This window comes from Pygocentrus nattereri, chromosome 18, assembly GCF_015220715.1.
Source record: "Pygocentrus nattereri isolate fPygNat1 chromosome 18, fPygNat1.pri, whole genome shotgun sequence".
NCBI lineage: Eukaryota > Metazoa > Chordata > Actinopteri > Characiformes > Serrasalmidae > Pygocentrus > Pygocentrus nattereri.
The window spans coordinates 31,464,680-31,486,841 of record NC_051228.1 but is presented as its reverse complement, the minus strand read 5'-3'; the positions used below and the strand labels follow the sequence as shown (position 1 = coordinate 31,486,841).

General features: G+C 39.6%; 1 protein-coding gene across 3 annotated transcripts in view; it reads right to left on the bottom strand.

Annotated features, from left to right (window-relative positions):
- Positions 1-22,162, bottom strand: part of mtus2a (microtubule associated tumor suppressor candidate 2a) — a 117,509-nt gene that overhangs the window by 57,803 nt on the left and 37,544 nt on the right. For all 3 annotated transcript variants that reach the window (XM_017681806.2, XM_017681815.2, XM_037547378.1), the window contains exons 2-3: positions 6,715-8,774; positions 4,851-5,172 (exon numbers count right to left, since the gene is read on the bottom strand). In XM_017681806.2, coding sequence (XP_017537295.1) covers positions 4,851-5,172; positions 6,715-8,517 — 2,125 coding nt within the window. In that variant the 5' untranslated portion in view covers positions 8,518-8,774. The remainder of the gene's footprint in view (positions 1-4,850; positions 5,173-6,714; positions 8,775-22,162) is intronic.

Here is a 22,162-nt window from a genome sequence, read left to right as displayed (position 1 = left end):
CAGCATTGTTGTGGTGGTAACTTAGTGAGAAAAAACACTAATAAAGAGAAATGTATTACATTAAATAATGTTATAGTGTGATGTGTTTATTCTCATATGACAAAAATGATTGTAATATACATCAATTCCCATCCTCTTTCAGCAGTGCTTGGCTATTTAACAACAATAATACAAGGAACTATATTTCTTAATGGAACAATTGTTTACCTCAATTGTTATTAAACCAACTCAAATGATTTAATAAAACAATGTGTATTTCAGCAGATTTTTTTGATGTTTATAAAAGGTGTTGTAGTTTTTGATGTGTTAGTGATTTTATCAAAGATCCTTTACTCATGTTAAAACCACAGTAAAGCACATCCTCTCATGGTTTATTGCTTTAATTTTGTAATTAGATGTAATTATAAAAAAATGTATATACTACAGCAAAATAAAGTTAATAACTGCACGTCTAATGGTTAAACACTCTGGACCCTCTGGACCTCCAACTCTATGACTTCACTGCAGACCTTCTATGGGAGCCAGCATGACAGCAGCCTTCAAGCTTAAAAAACTTCTTCTCATAAAATTCTCCTCAGTGCGAGTAAGTCAGAGACACCTAACTTTAAGCCTACCTCTCTCACCCTCTCTCCGGACGAATGATGGAGAGAACACAGCACGGAGCTGCATGGAAAGCAGGAGAATCAGTGAAGCGGATCTGGAAACACATAGGCATGCACCACAGCCGGTGGAGGTAAATTTAGGGGCCCACCCTGGCCCTGCATGAGGCAATTATTTGGGGCAGCTGGAGATAAAGCACCTCTGCTTCACCTCCCCACAGGCCATGACACTCGAGCACTGCAGAATGCATTCTGAATGAGCATCTGAAAAAGACCAGAATTTTCCATCTCTTCTCTCTCTGACTCTCCCTATCTATCCAATCCTCTCTCTACTTTCACATATCAAAGATTTTGATCATTTTACCTATTAAAGAGCCCATGACCTACATTTTTTGGTAATAAATTTTTCCCCTTGATGTCCAGCTATGACATGTAATTTTTACATGACCATTTTCCAACCTCTCTTTATCTCTCAGAACTGAACAGGCTGTGTAATGTGCCTTTAAGACTGACAAATGTAAATGACCTCTGTTCTGATCGGTGGCCCATTGAAAAAGCAGGCCAGGCTGAAAAACTACTTATAACTTCAGTGTGAAGGGGTGGAGCTAAACTGCTGCAGGCAAAATAGTTAAAATAAAAATAATACAATCATCATAAGCTCTTTTTGTAGCTTAGTTTCCATATACATTGTTTTAAAACATATATATTAATGATTACATTAAAAATATAATAAATGAGGAGAATTCAGTTTTTCACAATGCTTTAATATTAATATATCATGCTCCTACTATTACCTTTTCTAAAATGGAAAGGAATACTATCATTATTGTTCAACAAAATTTCATTTTGCTTGACAGATCAGGGATATCGACTGAAAAAACTGAAAATTAAGTGCAACAAACATACACAACTAAAAACATTTAAAACATTATTAAAACTAAAAATTTTAATAGCATTGGAACTTTACAGGAGAGGGCATTAACTTTCTTTACTTTTAATGTAAGACACTGTAAAAAGATATTATCCCAAGCAGTTTTGGAGCATTTCTATTATTCCCTTTGTTAGGAAATTTTCAAAAGATCTATAGGGCAGATGATGCACTTATATATACATATATATATATATATATATATATATATATATATATATATATATATATATATATATACAGAAATCAAAATAGAAAAAAAAATGGAGATACAGCAAAAATATTATATTTATATACTTTTTATATTTTTATATGCATAATTATAGGTTCATTTTTACGTTTTAGTTATTCTAACTAAATTCTATTTAATATTCTATTTCTATATTCTATATTCTATATATATATTTATATTCTATATTCTATTTTAATGATCTCACATTTATGTTAAAACGTTTTAGGATATGCACTGTTTTGTTGTTTTATTTGCAAAAACTGAAACACTTTAAGCTGCATTTTTATGTATTAAACATGCTATATAAAGATGTTATTATTAATATTTCTTTTTTTCGTTTGAGAGATGGATGATGAAGACAAACACACACACATACACACAGACACAAACACACACACACACACACAGGGCCATCAGGGTCTTTAATGAAATTGCAGCCAGTTTTCTCCTCGGAGCGGGGGCTGTGATCATTAAAGATAAATGTGTTCCAGCTTCCTCCCCCATCTCTCTGTCTCTCTCTCTCTCTCTGTCTACCTCTCTCTCTCTCTTTCCCAGCAGACTAGAAGAGAGATTGATGTCTCATAAACATTCATTTCCAGTTCTCGTGTCACAGGCCTCTGCCATCCTAAATGAACACACAAATGATTCATATGCCATTGCTCTTATTTTCATTTTTGTCTCTCTTTTGTAGAGCTGTGGATTTAGATACTTTAAGCTGCAGGCAATAGTTTTTTCAGTCATTTCCTGAAGCCTACAATAAATGGGGTACCGGGGAAGTCACACTAAGTGTGAGTATATATATGAGAGAGAGAGAGAGAGAGAGAGAGAGAGAGAGAGAGAGAGAGAGAGAGAGAGAGAGAGAGAGAGAGAGAGAGAGAGAGAGAGAGAGAGAGAGGGAGGGAGGGAGGGAGGGAGGGAGGGAGAGAGAGAGGGAGGGAGAGAGAGAGGGAGGGAGGGAGGGAGGGAGGGAGGGAGAGAGAGAGAGTGAGAGAGAGAGAGAGAGAGAGAGAGAAAAATGCTTTTTTAATTACGGACTGGAGCTAAGGAATTCATTGATTTGTCACTGCGCGTTAAATTGCATGAATATATTATTTTACAGCTGCACTTTCCCTGCTACAACTACAATGATCATTGCGATTAGACAAATAAAGTGATTTTATTGAAAAGAGAAATGCTGATAAGTAAGGTTAGTTTTGTTCGTTTGTGCGAGGAAACGGATGAATAATGTAAGAATAACAACTGTACATAATTAGCACTCAATATATGTACTTTACTGATAGCAATATTATCACTTTAATAAAAAGGGGAAATACTGATATGAAGCTTTGTTGATAAAAACACAGAGGGAAGATTCTGAATTATGCAAAAAAATACAAACAATGAACAGCCAGCCTATTCTCGCTATATATGTACTCTTAGCATCATTTATAGCAATTCCAGTGCTCCTCAAGTGTAATAGGTTCATGATTTAAATACTGAATCAGCTGCAATTACATATTCACTATAAAAAAATAATGTGGCCAATCATGAACTGAATTTAGACAGTTTCCTTAAGCTTAAACCGCTTCCCTCTGTTTATTCTGAAGCCATGTCAGCTTGTTCATAAAGCCTGAACCTTTATAATTCCAGCATCTTTTTGACATCCATCAGAAAAACCTCACTTTTCTGACAGCGTGCATCACAATAACCAGGCTGCAGGTTTACATAAAAGCAAGAGAAGACATTACTTGAAGGCATTTATAGCCTTGTTCACATTTAACATCTGATCAATGTGATCCAGTCATGCTCATATAGTCATCCAATCACATCACATACACGCTCCTTTTCAAACATAGCTTCTGCATGCAGGATCTAACTTCCCTGAGCAACATTTAAACATTTAAATTGAGAACGGCATCAGAGCACAGCGGAATTCCAGACAGTTACAGAGAAAATAAACTATTTAATTAGTAACAGTAAAAATAAACTTTACATCTTGCAAGAGAAAATAGTTCCATTAGCTAACAATAGGATTTTGTTTGTGTTATTGACTGCACAAAAAATCAAGGACCAAAGGAGTTTGGGGGTGATTTTTAGAGGAGCCGTAAGCTTGCATGAAAGTTTATCAAGCTTATCAAGTCTCATGACGTGTGATGCTCTTTTAATGATCAACGCAATTGTCCAGTGTGTAATGATCCGATAATCAGAAAAATGTATTGTGATGTAATTTATAACAATAACTTCAACATATATCATGTACAGGCTTTTTCCTCCTCATATTGCGTCATATTACCAGAGTATGACCTCTTGATTCAATATACTGGATGGTCTGACTACTGTGGATCAGCATTTTAACATGGAAAATAATCTTAGCATATGCATCACTATGCGTGTTAATGTGTGCTGGGCCACTGTGGAGTGAAAGAGCAGGCCAAACGGGCAAATACTGCCTGGCAGGCAAACACTAATGTTACTTAAGCATTAATTGCTTTGCACTTCAAAGCTTTGCAGTGCCTCTGAGCCAAAGTGCATGAGAGCCCCATCTATATGCCTCCATGTGCATTCTGGTGAGGGCTTAACATGATAATAATGATATGCAGATATGAGCATTTGCCCCACGGTGTGAAACTGGCTGGTAAAAATGGGGAAGGTGGCTGTGGTGTGCCATTAACTCTCAGCATGCTTGAAATAGTCCCAATATCACCTTGCTGATATGCAGGCAAAATCATCAGTGCCGTGTGGTGCCTCAAGTTGAGGATTCAGTTGAATCCTGTCATGGGTAATAGCCCATCTGAGCATATTGCTTCCTCTAGCAACTTAATATTAATGCATCTTACAGCTACATACACCCAATCTGTTTCTGTGGCATCAGTTCCCTCTCTACTCCATTTTTCTCTCTCTCCTCAGCACTCCCTCTCCATATTTCTCTCAGACTTTTTCCACATCCTTCTATTTCTTCCACCATCTTAGAGTAGACACAATTCTTTGGAGAAGATCCAAATGGATCAGTCAGATTGGTTCAAAAGTCATTTCCAATTAATTTCCCCATCGTTTTCTCATTTGCAGCTAAATCCATATTTGGTGCATTGCAGTGGAATTACAAAGGCATTACCTGAAGGCTCTGGAGGGCTTTGTGTAGATGGAGTCCCTGATGGGGTCACTGATGAGGTCGTTGGGGGGGTCGCTGGTGCAGTCACTGATGGGGTCACTGCCTGCACTGGTTGATTAAGAGCCAAAGGTGACTTCTGCCCTGTGAAGATTCTGCTCTTAACAGCAGTAGATGGAGCCCTATTGACAGCACCCAGACCAAGCTGCGGTCTCAGAGTTCGAGCTGGCCGGAAAATAGCCCCTGTCTCCTGATTTGCTATCTGCGTTTCCGAAGGATCCTCGGTTCCACAAGCAGGGGGCCCAAGGGTGGCTGGAGACCTGCCAATCTAAAATGAGAGCAAAAAAATGTAGATTAAGTGTTTTAAAGTGAACTTTGTTTGGCTCAAAATCATAGAACATAAGCTGTCAAGAAAAATTGGTCAGAACATTGCCATACTATCTATATCCTGAAACTCTCTAAGAATCTCTTAAACAGTAAAAAATATTTTTGTAAGACAGTTAAGAACATGAACACATTACCAGATAGTTTGGAACATTTTAGCATCACCTTTTGCACCTTCCTCTTACCTTTTGGACCCATTAAAATATAGTTCAGCAAAAAATCTAATTTCTACAATTTTACATCAGAGGTAGTAAATCAGCCCAGACATGCTTGGTGTCCTAATTATAATTAGTTAAAAGCTACAAGCACAATGTTGCTAACAAACACTGAAATTCAATAGTCACCCAAATTTTGTATGCAATTACAGTACTGTGTGAAAGTTTTAGGCGTCTAAGCAAATTTTTTAACAATTTACCTCAGCAGTGAGTTTATCACAATATTAATTAGAATAAAGTCATATTCATAATTCAAATAAACATAAAAATAATAAAAAGTAACAAGAATTTCTTGGGTCCATATTTTTCCTTGACACCTTCACAGCTGCCACAGAGACTTGTTAATATCATCAGTTACATCATGAGCACAATTTACTGAAGCACATTGGTCAAACCAGGAGTTGCTTTTTAAATACATATCATATCATTATTAATATTCTACAAATTTTGTTTATTCAAATATTAACATTTTTCTCAGCAAATAAACACAAAAATAGATTTTAAAAATATGTGTCTTGGGTGCCTAAGACTTTTGCACAGTACTGTAGCTAATAGCTGCAGGCAATGGATGTGCCAAATTCTGACTCCCTTTCACGTACACTCTGGTCATGCAGGGATAAGGATGTCACAGATTACGTTTGTAATTTAGGTCATTTCAATTTATTAATAATTGTTTATCTTTATTTCTCAAAAGGATTAAAGAGGTTTTCTTTTGTTTCTATTTAAAAACACAAATGAAGTCAAATCTCCATATGCCTGCATGATGGGTTCTGTGGAGAAGTCAGAAGTCTGTGCCTCCTTAATGAAGACCTGCATGCAGTTTAGCTTGAGCGAAGTTTTGGGGATGTATTAACAGAAACTATTTGAGTCACTATTGAATTCTATTGTTTGTTAGCAAAATTAGTCTCATAGCTCAAGCGCTAACCTACAAAGCAAAAAAGGACAATATGCCTCTCCTGATTGTGTACTGTAATAAGGGGAAATTTGTGTAAGCACGTGTCCCCAGTCCAATTCTATGCCAGGCCAGTCACTTGCTTGACCTTAAGTGTCTACTTTCAGCAAAATGAAAATCAGTGGCATCCAAATCATAAAAAATGAATTTGGACAGAAGCCTACTAATACCATAACATTCAAAATTGTGTGGTGTGTAAAACTTTTATATTCCATTAAATATGGTTCATACAAATGCAGTAATCACAGAATCAGTATATAATTACTTCTGCTACACTCCAAGATAAATGAACAGTAATAGTGATGTGTGAGTTGCTCACCCCTGTAGGAGGATACTTGTTGCTCAGCGAGCCATAGAAGCTATGTGTTCTGCCTGTGGCTTTTTGGGGCATTGTGTGGCTGGGAGCCTTTATCCCTGAAACCATCAACCCAGGAGATAGGAGCCGGGCCTTCTGCAACTCTTGTCGATACTTGTCGTACAGCAGGTTAGAGGCACTCAGCACTGGAGCTCCAGCTGATTCCCCTGATGCTGCTGGTTTGGGGTTTGGAGAAGAGGAGCAGGCTGAGAGTCTGGAAGGTAGTGAGGAGACTTCATAGGGGGCTTCTAGGGCCTGCGTCTTCACCTGTGGGCTTTTGCGTATATAAGTGATGATTTTGGGGCGAACACTTTTGGGCTTTGGGGGGCACTTGGGTGGAGAAGTCGTCTCAGTAGAGCCCTGCTGGGGTACAGTGTTTTGGACACTCATGTTAATGGTGGTTTTGACTGGAGGTCTTAGGCCAGAGTTGTACCCTTGGGAAGCACCATAGCCCAGTTGAGGAGCTCGAGCGGGCACTCGGGTCCTCACAGGTGACATTGGAGGGCGTCTCTGAGGAGATCCTGTTGTCTTGGGAGAAGGGGGAGTAGAGGGTCTGGTAGGGCTGCTGTAGGCTCTGCGGTTGAAGTGGTTCTTCCTGTCCAGGGGGCTGGCAGCATGCTCCACAGACCCTTGCCTCCTGAGAATGGAGCCTGACTTTGCACTGGTCTGGCTGGGTTGGATCCCTGAGCCTGAGCTGAGAGACTGCACATTGCTGTTGATCTCTGCTGGCTCTTTGGGGTCACTAGGATGGCTGCTGGCTTTTGGACCTGCGTTGTTTGAGGAGCAGAATGGATGCTGTTCTTGAATGGCATCTGTATGTCCTAAATGTCCTGAGGTTACCCTTTGCTCCGTCTCGGGAGAGAGTGGACGTACAAGCTGCCTGCGAGAGGGTGGAACTCTTTCAAGATTTCTCTGGAATTTTGAGGAAAGACCATTCTCTTGCCTACTTTGTTCCTTGTCTGCACTTCGGCCTTGCTGGTCTGCCGGATAGTTACCATTCTCTGTACTTGATCTATGAGGTTCCTGAGCAATTGTTGTGGAATTGTGGTTCTGGTCCATAACCCTGGGCTGCTCCCTGCTTCGTGTCATAAAGATTAGGGACTGCTGTGTGGCTTGCTGCTGGATCCTGCACTTGTCTGAGGTAGGCTTGCTGGGCAGGGAAGAGGGAGGATGTGTGCGCCCTGCACTATCAAGGGCACTGGCCAAGCTTCCACTGAGGCTGCTGACTGCTGAGAGGGTGGAGACGAAGACATTGTTCTCCGAGCCACTGCGTGCCTCTCTCAGGCTCCTCTGTCTCCCTGACCGAGAGACAGAAGTCCTGAGGTCCAAAGGTTGAGCAGTTTGATCTACATCCATCTCTCTACTGTGGTTGGCATTTTGGTCTGTCCTTGGAGAGTTACTGGCAGAACCAGGGGATACAAGAGCAGACTGCCTCTGACAAGTTTTCTTTGCTCTTTCTTTGCCTGTGTCTCCCTGTTGTCCTTCCTTTAAAAATTCTTCCAGCTCCTGACACTCTAATAATTCAAACTCCTCGAGCTCTGGGTCCTCACTGTGGGCATGTGTGCCCCAAATGATAATCCTCTCCTGGGCACTGCTGTGGGACAGCAGAGGGGGTAGTGGACTGTCACCCTCAATGTGGCTTTCTTCCATGGTGATTTGGTTGGCATTGGCATCTCCGTCAGATGGGAGAAAAGGTTGCTTGTTGTTGTTCTTTATTTCCTTGTGCAGGCCATCTCGCAGGTCCCCTACTTCATCTTGCACACTCATGTTGTATAAATTCAAGGTTCTCTCTTAACAGTTCCCCAGCACTGCTGGATCCATTAAAGGGTTCTTTCCCCTTTGACCCTGCGGGCTTTCTGTACAGCCGTGGAGCAAAACCCTAAAATCTAATCTCACATCTTCTCTTTCCTGGGAGTGAGCTGTAAGTTCTTTTCTCTTCTCAGCTGGACATTGTCCTTGATGACATCATTTTAGCAGAAAAAGCCTTAATCAGGAGCTTCACCAATCCCAGTGCCTAATCGTGCCTGAAAGGAAACAAATAAAATTAGAAACAAAGAATATTCAATATTCATACATACATTCTACACAGTGCATGCGGGAAACTATTCACAAACGCAGCAGTAGCAGAAGAAGCTTACTGAGCTTTATCCTTGAGGGGTTACTTAATCTCTATCAAGAAGATAAGGATCTAAGTACCAGCAATAGACATTTCAGAAGGAAAGAAAAATCCCTGTTTGGGTTCTTGGACAGTTTTCTTGTTTACTGCTATCATCAAAACCTAACTAAATCAGTCTTAATGCCTTTTTAGAAGCATTGCACAGAATACTAAAGTCAATGTTTCGTTATTGGCTAACAAACAACTGTACACTATGGTTGCTGTGTGGATAATCCATGGCATCATGTGACAAATATGGTTTATAATGGGACATAGTCTTTTCAGTGTAAAATATCAGTCTAGAATATTAATCTATGTCTTAAATAACAGTCTTTGGTGTTATTGAGTTATGCAGCATGAAAGAAAACATGTGGTGTTATCTCCCTGAAAAACAGTGGGAAAAAGCACTACTAAAACAAATGATGGCATTTAGCTTGTCCTTCAATAGGTTATTTTTCCAGACTGCCTTGTTGGTTTCATGCAATTGGGTCTCATAATGGAATTTGATTTTCACATTTTAATCCAGTTTAGGCCTCGTAGTTAGGTTGGCCCGGGCTATATATTTAATTTCTTTTATTCAGGTCCTTGTAGGCGAAGTATATTGGATATGGGGAGGTCAACTGGGTCTAATGTTATGATATCACATCAATGTATTTTGCAAATAATGAAAGATGATTAAGAGCCTGTAGGTTTTCATTAGAGGGTTCTAAGGTTTTATATATATCCAATTGATTCTGGTTTTTTAGAGTCTGTGAAATGAAAGTGAGGGCAAAGAGCTTTGAAATTAAATAGCTTTCCAATCCACAGAAGCTTTTGGCTTCCTCACTTAATAACAGATGGCAGTATCTCTTAATTCAGTAATTAAATTTTCAGATATCCACGACGGTTATATGGCAGACCGAGGAAAGCAATTATAATAAATGAAGATTGATGAACTGCATAGTAGCATGTGAGGGTAAAATTTGTAGATGGAACATTTCCTTGTGTGCCGAGATCTCCCTGTGGGCTTAGAGCGGGACAGAAAGAGGAACAGCAAAGAAAGGCAAACAGTGAGAAAGGCTTTGTGATAGAGCTCACTGCTCACAGGGGGAAAACAACAGAGAGCAGCGGGGGTGGTGGTGGGGTTAGGAAGGTACAGAGAACGAGAGATAAAGAAAAAAACAATCAAAATGGATTTTAAACCATGATTAAAACTTAGACTGACACCAACTGTCAGGCTCCAATCACAATATGGACTAGCTAGAGCATGTAGAATGCAAAATATAGTTAATGTGGAGAAGACAGGAACACAAAGCAAGGACAGTAACATTTTCCCTGCAGGGGGCTTATACCATGTGCTGGTCACGCTGACAGTGTGGGTGGGCTGAAGCTTAGGTGGGTTATAAGTGAACACAGCATGGAACAGATTTTTAAGCTGTGTAGAGAAAACGAATGATGTCCTGATAGAAAACCTGAACGATTTCCACTTCTACACAGCTTCGCTATTTATGTCAGTGGGTTGATTCATTAAGAAGCTGCAGTAACATGGTAGAAAGCTGGATCCACACATCTACACCCACTGACTCCTCTGTCTAATGACCAGAAGGCCAGTTACAGGCTAAGCACAGTCCAGCAATTTGAAGAAAGTGAGCCAGTAGAGACTGTGGAGACGTGACAGAATAATCCATAATAAAGCTATTTTAATAGGAAACGATTCTGACAATATCTTGATACTGCAGCACACAGCAGCCAAAAAGCTCTGCTTCTACAATAATGCAGGATGAGAGGCTCTTAGAAAGTCACACAGACACATGTGAACACATACAGACATATGAGCACACATGAATACTGACAAAACACTAAACGCACATCGATATGTTGTTTGACAATCTCTACTGGGCTACTTAAGTGATCAGAAATAACTTTGAGTGGAAACACCAGATAATTCTAATATGCAGCCAACATTTCACAATTATTGTACCTTTTGACCAATCTGGATTGTAATTCTGATGCAAATCACATGAGCTAACACAGTCTGCATATGTTAGGTCTAAAAACAAAAGGTTTTAATATGAGCATTTATTCAGCCCACAAGGTGTTAGCTTTAGGTATGGAGCAAATAAACAATGTCACTGTCTTTGTTGCCCATTGCATTAATGAACAACTTTAACTAATAAAAATCATTAGTAAATTTAGCTGACAGTTGTCAATTTATCACTCATTAGTTACAATAGCTTTTGAGTCATGAAAACAGACAATGAAGTAGAGGTTTGCTGATTCACAAAAGTCATAATTTAGTTCAATACAATACAGTTGTGTCTTGATTTGATCAATTTTTTGATACAGCAAAAATAAAGGGTGACTGAAAATGTGCCATAGACTAATCTGTTAATGTTTCAGTTTATTAGATCATTCAACATAAAAAAAATACAATATTTGAAACTAAAGCCGTGCTTCATATTGTCTTAATATGTGAGTTAAGATTCAATAAGATATGCTGTGACACAATTCAACATAATATAAAACATCTCTATTATGAACAATGACTTGGACTGGTTGATTCCAGAAAATCTGAAATAAAACTGGACTCCAGGAGTCAAACACACTAGATGGGAATTGATGGAGTCCCAATTTCATACAAACTTCTTAAGGGCCAGTAAGTAAGCCAGTAAGATTGAAGCAGCAATTTACCCCATAAGCCCTACTATAATGATGCCCAAAATTACAAGATGTATGAACAGAAGCCAAAGCATTACAAGAAAAACAACCTCTTCATTACGGCTTTCCAAGCAGAACATTTCCATGATGTTTTTGTTTTTAAGGTGTTACATTTTCAGATTTCACAAGTGAAAAACATCTCAACCAGTCAGGATAAATGGCAACATCTCTAGAGCCTGCGTGTTTATGACTGTACAAAAGAGACGCAGCATGAAAAAAGTTTTTTTTTTCTTTTACCATATATAGAACATACTGATGGCAAGCCACTTTTTATAAATTATATATTTTACTTAGTTCTTCATATTGTCCAAAGTAAAATATAGCCAATTTAAGGATGTGTGAATGGAAGGATGCACCGAATGGCTTTGTTTGTTCACAAGCTTTATTTGGGAATAAATGCTTACGTTACAGCTAGACAGAAGACAGAAAGGGTCTATAGCACAACAGTCTGTCTTTGCTTTCTATTGTTTTTACAATGTTTTTGCCTCTAGATCGGCAATATGCATTTCACTGGATTATCTATGTGTCAATCACTGGAATTGCTGATGTCACATACAGATGATAATGGCTCATACTTCTGTAGCAGAACCACAATTGCTGAGGTCTGTGAGCTCTTTCCATTAGTAATACTTTATTGACAAGAAAAAGGTGTCATCTTCCTATTGACCTTCAGCTATTGTCAGATTAAAGTGTGAGAACTCAGGTCATGTTCTCCAGGACTACACCTCAGAGCACATAATCAAGTCTCAGCCGAGGAGGGTGACAGGTCTGTGATTGGTTCACTTGGCATTTACTTAATGTTTCTAGTCACTCTTTCTCTAAAATGAGTTCCCCACAAACACATTCCATGACTCACTGCTCACTTATCATTCACTTTCTAATGGACTCTCTGCTCAAAACTCCCATTTTTAACAGGCTGACACCTTAAGTCTTGTTGCTGAGTAATGAAATAGTCTTTCACTTCTACTAGATATTTGTATTTTGTTCCTATCAAGGAAGAAAAGATCAGTTTGCTGTTTCTGTTTCCCTAGATCACTGATCATACAAGCTGAAGACCCTACATTCAATCCAATTACAGGCAGTTACTCTATATTTGTCCTGTTAAACCTGCCTTTTCTTTAAAGGGATCCTCAATTTAATCTGTATGTGCTGCAGTGTACAATCAATTACCATAAACAATTATTGGGATGAAGAGAAAACCAAATGATTCAAAATATGCTTCTCGTCGCTATCACAAAATCTCATTTATCCATAATGGCGACTTTTCAGAGCAAAGGAAAAACCATTATTCACCTATGTTAACTTACGGTCATGTAAAATGATTTTTTGATAAATTTGGTTTATTAATGATTATTAATTCAGTCATAAACACAAATAAAAATCACTAATAAGCAGTTATAGTACATGAATAAAACGTACAATAGTGAGCTGTTATATGTGATGAATAAGAACAAGTTCAGTGTTAACTCATGGAAAAGACACAGTGAGATCAATAACCAGCAACATCTGATCTTTTACAGTGTAGATGAATGTGGGCTCACTATTTGCCCAGCAACAGGCCAGCGTTGCCTTTCTATTTGTGTTATAACACATAAAAAAGTATAACAAGGTTTTGTCCCAACAGCAATGGAATAACAGAAGCCAAGGAATAGTTGCAAAATTCCATGAGTAATTTTTATGCACTATATGAATTGCTTCTGGATATACTCCATTGGTTGGTCTTTCCTGTCTCAAGATGTGTACTGTTAGATCTGTATCAAGAACTTGTACCGTTGTCCCATATTTCATACGTTTATTCATAGATTTCAGAAACTGCCAAGTGACATCTACAATTAGGCCTGTCACCATTATTACATAATTTCCTGATCACAATTACTCAAGCTAACTCCAGTTATTTTCTACAATTTATACCTTTCACAATTATATGATTACACCAAAAACAAATGGTCAAAATTTGGTGTGCTTTCATCTGTTGGGCTGAGGCAAAAAATGTAAAAAAAAAAACAAAACAAAAAAAAAAACACATTTGCTGAGACACATCATTGGTCTTACAAAAAACAACAAAAATTCTAATTTCTGACTGGTGTTAACACCTTTAAAGGGCAGCGGTGAGTAATGGTTGTTTATTTGTGCTGTTTCTGCCATCAGTTGGAAGTTTAGGAAGTTTTGACAGCTATGAAGAAAGACAGCTAATCAGCCAATTTGGCCACTTTAGGCTTCTAATTATATAGTCACATGCAATAAACAAGCAAAGACATTTATATTGCCATTCATAATTTATATAGCAGTTAACTGATAGCTTATTTTTTATAAGCCAGTTTTGATCCAAATGTGTCTTCTGTTATTTTATACCTTATTAAGGAGAAATATGCTAGAGTGGATGTCACAGTGATTTCTACAGGACAGCAGTAAATTAAGCATGTTTTCCCATGTGACATGAACATGCAGAAACATGGCACTTGCAGTCAGTTGTGAATTATGATTATAAATGAGACTACCTGAGAATGAGACCACAACACATATGATATTTGTATCAATACAGTGCACGCAGTATAATAAAGCGAGCTGACAGCACAAGTCATGTGTAGCGTTGATCTCATGGTAGCACTCATATTGAACTATGTGAAGCTGGAAAACCAGCAGTTTGGTGTTTGCATCTCAGGTTGCCTGCTGACTAAGGACACAGCAAAGGCACGCCAGGAGAGGAATGAAAGGGAGGAAAATGTACCTAGAGACCAAGCTTTGCTGTAGTTAATCATGTACTGCCTTGCAGCTACACACACACACACACACAACCAATCCAGTTGCTGTCCTAATATAGGAAACATTCACAACAGCATCAGACATATCTTGGGGCAAAGGAGAAAAAGGCCTCTATTCAATATCTTTGCTCCTCAAAACAAGTACAGGGTCATAATATATCCCTAAAACAACATTGTACATGTAATAAATCAGTATGAATCGATGTATTAGTGTATTCAATGCAAGTTAATAAAACCTCAAGTGCAATGACAGTGTTATACTCTTTAGTGATTATGAATAGGTTAATTCAGCTAGCTATTCTGAATAAATGAATCCTTCTCACAGTAGTCATGCACTGTTTATGCCGGAGCACCTAGCGGGTCGGCCTAGAGGAGGCATTAAGTGACTAACTTTGTTGAAACCCATATGCATGAGGAGCGCTTAGTTGGCCTGCCAACCACCATTCATCCAACAGAAGAAGTAAAAGAAAATGCCACATAGCTTTACCAAAATTTGCAGAGGAAAGAGTGAGCGGCCTGGTGACCTAGGCCTTACCTAGGCTTGTTTATTTAATCGTACTGATTTACGAAGGTGAACTGGATTTCCTTCCTCATATGTGAGTAAGAGCATAAACATTTATGAAACATGTTTTTTCATTGTGCTTAAATGGCATTTCTGGTTCTGGTGGATTTTTACATGAAAAAAAGCTGCCGTTGTCCTGGCTGTTTTATGTCAGCATGGCCATCTTTGTGGCCCGGCATTGCTCACTACAATCGTTATATATCTTCCTTTTACAATGTGATATATATTTTTGAGTAAGACACACTAGAGGGGTCTCTGAGACATGTGAGTATTTTTATTCTAAGAGAGGTGGGGGTAGTGCGAGGGGGAGGTGAAAACATGATATTTCTGGTTAATCACATTTTACCTCCTGATGTATGGCAAAAACATGATCTCACGTGTGGCGAAGGTGCCATCCATGCCCCAGCACGAGTGCGCAGGGCTCTTTCCCTAAGAAACGACAGCTGGACTATATCAAGGAGGAGCCAGGATCCTTTAAAAAAAAAGCATCTCCAAGCCAGTTAAGAGAGGACTTGGAGAATTGGAAATGCAGACTATGTTTTTATGAGAGCCAGAATAGATTCGCCAGGTTTTGTTTTTAGACTTGATTCATGAGTTAATAAAAATGCTTTGCTTTGAACTTTTGCTGGTCTGTGTGTGTGTGTTTCTGGGTTCTAGTTTGCATTGGCTGCCGTCTCCCCCCCAGGGTGATGTCACACACAATACTTGAAAACATTTTCACAATACAAAATTAGTATTGTGATATTTTTACACACATTGAAAAACATTATCACCCTGATAAAAAAAAAAAAAAAAGATGAAACTACAAAACTATGAGGGGAATAATTGCAATTCAATGTCTCATATGCTTTACTGAATCCCAGTACAACCCCAATTCCAATGAAGTTGGGACAATGTGTAAAACATCAATAAAAACAGAATACGATGATTTGCAAATCCTTTTCAACCTATATTTAATTGAATATGCTACAAATACTATTTAATGTTCAAACAGATAAACTTTACTGTTTTTTGCAAATATTCACTCATTTTGAATTTAGTGTCTGCATAACATTCTAAAGAAGTTGGGACAGGGGCGTGTTTACCACTGTGTTACATCACCTTTCCTTTTAACAACACTCAATAAGCGATTGGGAACTGAGGACACTAATGGTTGAAGCTTTGTAGGTGGAATTCTTTCCCATTCTTGCTTGATGTACAACTTCAGTTGCTCAACAGTCCGGGGTCTCCGTTGTCATATTTTGTGCTTCATAATGCGCCACACATTTTCAATTGGAGACAGGTGTGGCCTGCAGGCAGGCAGTCTAGTTCCGCTGTTGTAACACGTGGAGAATGTGGCTTGGCATTGTCTTACTGAAATAAGCAGGGACGTCCCTGAAAAAGACGTTGCTTGGATGGCAGCATGTGTTGCTCCAAAACCTGTATGTACCTTTCAGCATTAATGGTGCTTCACAAATGTGCAAGTTACCCATGCCATGGGCACTAACACACCCCCACACCATCAGAGATGCTGGCTTTTGAACTTTGCGCTGATAACAATCTGGACAGTCCTTTTGCTCTTTGGCCTGGAGGACATGATGTCCATGGTTTCCAAAAACATTTGAAACGTGGACTCGTCAGACCACAGGACACTTTTCCACTTTGCGTCAGTCCATCTCAGATGAGCTCGGGCCCAGAGAAGCTGGCGGTGTTTCTGGGTGTTGTTGATATATGGCTTTCGCTTTGCATGGCAGAGTTTTAACTTGCACTTGTAGATGAAGCGACAAACTGTGTTCACTGACAGTGGTTTTCTGAAGTGTTCATAGCCCATGTGGTAATATCCGTTACAGAATGATGTCAGTTTTTAATGCAGTGGAAGATCACAGGCTTTCAATGTTGGTTTTCTGCCTTGCCGATTACTTGCAGAGATTTCTCCAGATACTCTGAATCTTTTGATGATATTATGGACTGTAGATGATGAAACTCTGATGTTGAGAAACGCTGTTCTTAAACTGTTGGACTATTTGCTCACGCAGTTGTTCACAAAGTAGTGAACCTCGCCCCATCCTTGCTTGTGAACGACTGAGCCTTTCAGGGATGCTCCCTTTATACCCAATCATGACATTCACCTGTTTCCAATTAAACTGTTCACCTGTGGAATGTTCCAAACAGTTGTTTTTTTAGCATTCCTCAACTTTCCAAGTCTTTTGTTGTCCCTGTCCCAACTTCTTTGGAACGTGTTGCAGGCATCAAATTTAAAATGAGTAAATATTTGCAAAAAACAATAGAGCAACATCTGCTGCCATCCAAGCAACGTCTTTTTCAGGGACGTCCTGCTTATTTCAGTAAGACAATGCCAACCCACATTCTGCACGTGTTACAACAGCGGAACTAGACTGCCTGCCTGCAGGCCACACCTGTCTCCAATTGAAAATGTGTGGCGCATTATGAAGCACAAAATATGACAACGGAGACCCTGGACTGTTGAGCAACTGAAGTTGTACATCAAGCAAGAATGGGAAAGAATTCCACCTACAAAGCTTCAACAATTAGTGTCCTCAGTTCCCAAACGCTTATTGAGTGTTGTTAAAGGAAAGGTGATGTAACACAGTGGTAAACACGCCCCTGTCCCAACTTCTTTAGAATGTTTTGCAGACATTAAATTCAAAATGAGTGAATATTTGCAAAAAACAGTAAAGTTTATCTGTTTGAACATTAAATAATATTTGTAGCATATTCAATTGAATATAGGTTAAAAAGGATTTGCAAATCATCGTATTCTGTTTTTATTTATGTTTTACACAACGTCCCAACTTCATTGGAAGTAGGGTTGCAAATATGCCAAATTGTAGTTGTAATGAAACATGCAGTCCTTCAGTGTTCTATAAGTAGTAAGAATATCCAGAATTTGTTTATAAAAGAGTTAATATTATCTTATTGCTCAACCACACTGGATGTTTTTGAGGTGGGAAAAAGTTGTTATACTTTAATCAAAGGTTTATTTCTTTTAAATTATATGATATCAAGTGCATATCAACAGTGATGTGATTTTGAGAAATGTCCATTTTCAGTCATTAGACGCCTTAGAAATCAATTCCTACCCTTGTTCAAGACAACATTCAGCAAACATTAGAGGACTGTTTTTGAATGCCAATTTCTGTGGTTATTCCACTGACTAGCAGGCAGTTCAGTGATTCTACACACATCCTAGGAAGCTATGATTCACAGATACGAGTGCCAAAGGGAAAGCTGCTGGTTTGTCAGGAACGCTAAAGTCCCATCCATATGCCCTGCAGGTAGGTGGGTGGAGTGTTTGCTGGAGAAGCCTGTTTTCATGATCAGCAGTACGTCTCTGTCTTACTATTCACAGGCCTGCTGTTTTTTTACTGGGATTGGCTTGAGTCTTAGTTATCCTGTTAATTGCCTAGTTGAACATACACTACTCACAAAAAGTCAGAGATAATTGGCTTTTGGGTGAAATTTCAGGATGAACCCAAAATGCACTCTAACCTTTACAGGTGAACTTAATGTGACCTTCTCTTAACTTTTGAATGCACATGTCCAACCGTTCTATATTTCAGTACATTTTGCACAACTTGCTGTTCTCTAACAAGGAGCTTAATGGCAACGTGGAGGTGGTGGTGTTACAGTGTGGGCAGGTGTGTCTAGTCAATACAAAACTGCCCTACACTTTGTGAATAATACAGTGACAAGTCCACACTGCTTGAATAACATCATTAATCCAGTCATTGTGCCTCTGCATGAACAACACAGGCCTAATTTCATCTTCATGGATGACAATGCTCCAGCGCATCATTAGGGAACGGCTGCTGGAGACTTGGGTACCTCAAATGGAGTGGCCTGCACTTTCTCCAGACACGAATCCCATAGAAAACATATGGGATCAGCTGAGTCGCCATGCAGAAGCTCGTAACTCTGTACCCCAGAACCTCAATGACCTGAGGGCCGCCCTTCAAGAAGAGTGGGATGCCATGCCTCAGCAGACAATGAGTCGACTTGTGAACAGCATGAGACGTCGTTGTCAAGCTATAACTGATGCTCAAGGGCACATGACAAATTATTGAGACACTGACATTTTTTGTTGGGGTATACCCATCACTGTTGTTGGCTTCTGTTTCAATAAATTGTTTGAGATGAGGAAATCACCATTGCATGCTTCTACTTAAATGCTCTACTTTCATGATATATCACTGTAGCGTGAACATTTTACATTTTCCATAAATTTCACCTGAAAGCCAAATATCCCGAACTTTTTGTGAGTAGTGTATATGACTTCTAGTCGTGTATATGTGTGCATGCACGGGAGACAAGGTGTTAAATAAAAATATGCAAATAAATCAACCCTATGGGAACTCAAAGGGCAACATTATCAATGCAAGGTAAACACAAACAACACAATGCAAATCGCTACTGTATTTAAATACAATAGTGTTGGATTCATAGTGTTTCATTCTAAAAATAAGATTTCACAGATGTTTTGTAAAAACAAAAAAAACAAGTAGTAAAAAGTTCTGCTGTTTGATCAACAGTAAAAACCTCAAAGGCACAAAGTTGGGCTGAAATTCCAGCAACAATTAACCAATCTCACACTGAAGAAGATGTCCCAAAGGGGCTGTCCTGAATTTGTTCTGAGCTCATGCTCACCACCCTCTCTGCTGCAGATAAAACACATCAGCACAGCTTGTAATTACATCATTCCCCTCTGTTTTTACCCCCCTCTGCCTTACAATCAATCACACCATCTTTTTCTTCTCTCTCACCTTGTGTTCACCTTAGAGAAGAGGAAGCAGAACAGACAGATGGCATTCGCTCATTTTTTCTCTGGCTATTTCTGAATGTAAAAATTGAAACAAGCATTTTGCATTCTTGTATTTTCTATATTCTATATTCTTTAAACAGTTCATTAAGCTACATCTGTCTATTCAATGTACACTGCTCAAAAAACAAGGGAACACTCAAATAACACATCCTAGATCTGAATGAATGAAATATTCTCATTGAATACTTTGTTCTGTACAAAGTTGAATGTGCTGACAACAAAATCACACAAAAATCATCAATGGAAATCAAATTTATTAACCAATGGAGGCCTGGATTTGGAGTCACACTCAAAATTAAAGTGGAAAAACACACTACAGGCTGATGCAACTTTGATGTAATGTCCTTAAAACAAGTCAAACTGAGGCTCAGTATTGTGTGTGGCCTCCACGTGCCTGTATGACCTCCCTACAATGCCCGGGCATGCTCCTGATGAGGTGGCGGATGGTCTCCTGAGGGATCTCCTCCCAGACCTGGACTAAAACATCCGCCAACACCTGGACAGTCTGTGGTGCAACGTGGCGTTGGTGGATGGAGCGAGACATGATGTCCCACATGTGCTTCATGTGCTCGGATTCAGGTCTGGGGAACAGGCGGGCCAGTCCATAGCTTCAATGCCTTCATCTTGCAGGAACTGCTGACACACTCCAGCCACATGAGGTCTAGCATTGTCCTGCATTAGGAGGAACCCAGGGCCAACCGCACCAGCATATGGTCTCACAAGGGGTCTGAGGATCTCATCTTGGTACCTAATGGCAGTCAGGCTACCTCTGGCAAACACATGGAGGGCTGTGCGGCCCTCCAAAGAAATGCCACCCCACACCATTACTGACCCACTGCCAAACCGGTCATGCTGAAGGATGTTGCAGGCAGCAGATCGCTCTCCACGGCGTCTCCAGACTCTGTCACGTCTGTCACATGTGCTCAGTGTGAACCTGCTTTCATCTGTGAAGAGCACAGGGCGCCAGTGGCAAATATGCCAATCCTGGTGTTCTCTGGCAAATGCCAAGCGTCCTGCACGGTGTTGGGCTGTGAGCACAACCCCCGTCTGTGGATGTCGGGCCCTCATACCATCCTCATGGAGTCGGTTTCTAACCGTTTGTGCAGACACATGCACATTTTGCAGGGTTCTGGCAGTGCTCCTCCTGTTCCTCCTTGCACAAAGGCGGAGGTAGCGGTCCTGCTGCTGGGTTGTTGCCCTCCTACGGCCTCCTCCACGTCTCCTGGTATACTGGCCGGTCTCCTGGTAGCGCCTCCAGGCTCTGGACACTACGCTGACTGACACAGCAAACCTTCTTGCAACAGCTCGCATTGATGTGCCATCCTGGATGAGCTGCACTACCTGAGCCACTTGTGTGGGTTGTAGAGTCCGTCTCCTGCTACCACGAGTGTGAAAGCACCACCAACATTCAAAAGTGACCAAAACATCAGCCAGAAAGCAGAAAGATACTGAGAAGTGGTCTGTGGTCCCCACCTGCAGAACCACTCCTTTAATGAGTGTGTCTTGCTAATTGCCAATAATTTCCACCTGTTGTCTGTTCCATTTGCACAACAGCTGTGAAATTGATTGTCAATCAGTGTTGCTTCCTAAGTGGACAGTTTGATTTCACAGAAGTTTGATTTACTTGGAGTTATATTGTGTTGTTTAAGTGTTCCCTTTATTTTTTTGAGCAGTGTATTTTACATTGTAATTGTAAACCGTAATTGTGAGACAGTAGTCAAACTAAATTGTTGTGGGGTCACAGATTTGTACCCCTAACTGAAGGTAAATCAGATCAGCACACTGACTTGATACATACAGAAGACTGGAAAATTGTATATATAGAGCAGACAGTAAAACAGTACAGATAGAGCAAGCAGTAAAACAGTACAGATAGAGCAAGCAGTAAAACAGTACAGATAGAGCAGACAGTAAAACAGTACAGATAGAGCAGACAGTAAAACAATACAGTTAGAAAAGACAGTAAAACAGTACAGATAGAGCAGACAGTAAAACAGTACAGTTAGAAAAGACAGTAAAACAGTACAGATAGAGCAGACAGTAAAACAGTACAGTTAGAAAAGACAGTAAAACAGTACAGATAGAGCAGACAGTAAAACAATACAGATAGAAAAGACAGTAAAACAATACAGATAGAAAAGACAGTAAAACAGTACAGATAGAGCAGACAGTAAAACAATACAGATAGAGCAGGCAGTAAAACAGTACAGATAGATCAGGCAGTAAAACAATACAGATAGATCAGGCAGTAAAACAATACAGATAGAGCAGACAGTAAAACAGTACAGATAGATCAGGCAGTAAAACAATACAGATAGAGCAGACAGTAAAACAGTACAGATAGATCAGGCAGTAAAACAGTACAGATAGAAAAGACAGTAAAACAATACAGATAGATCAGACAGTAAAACAGTACA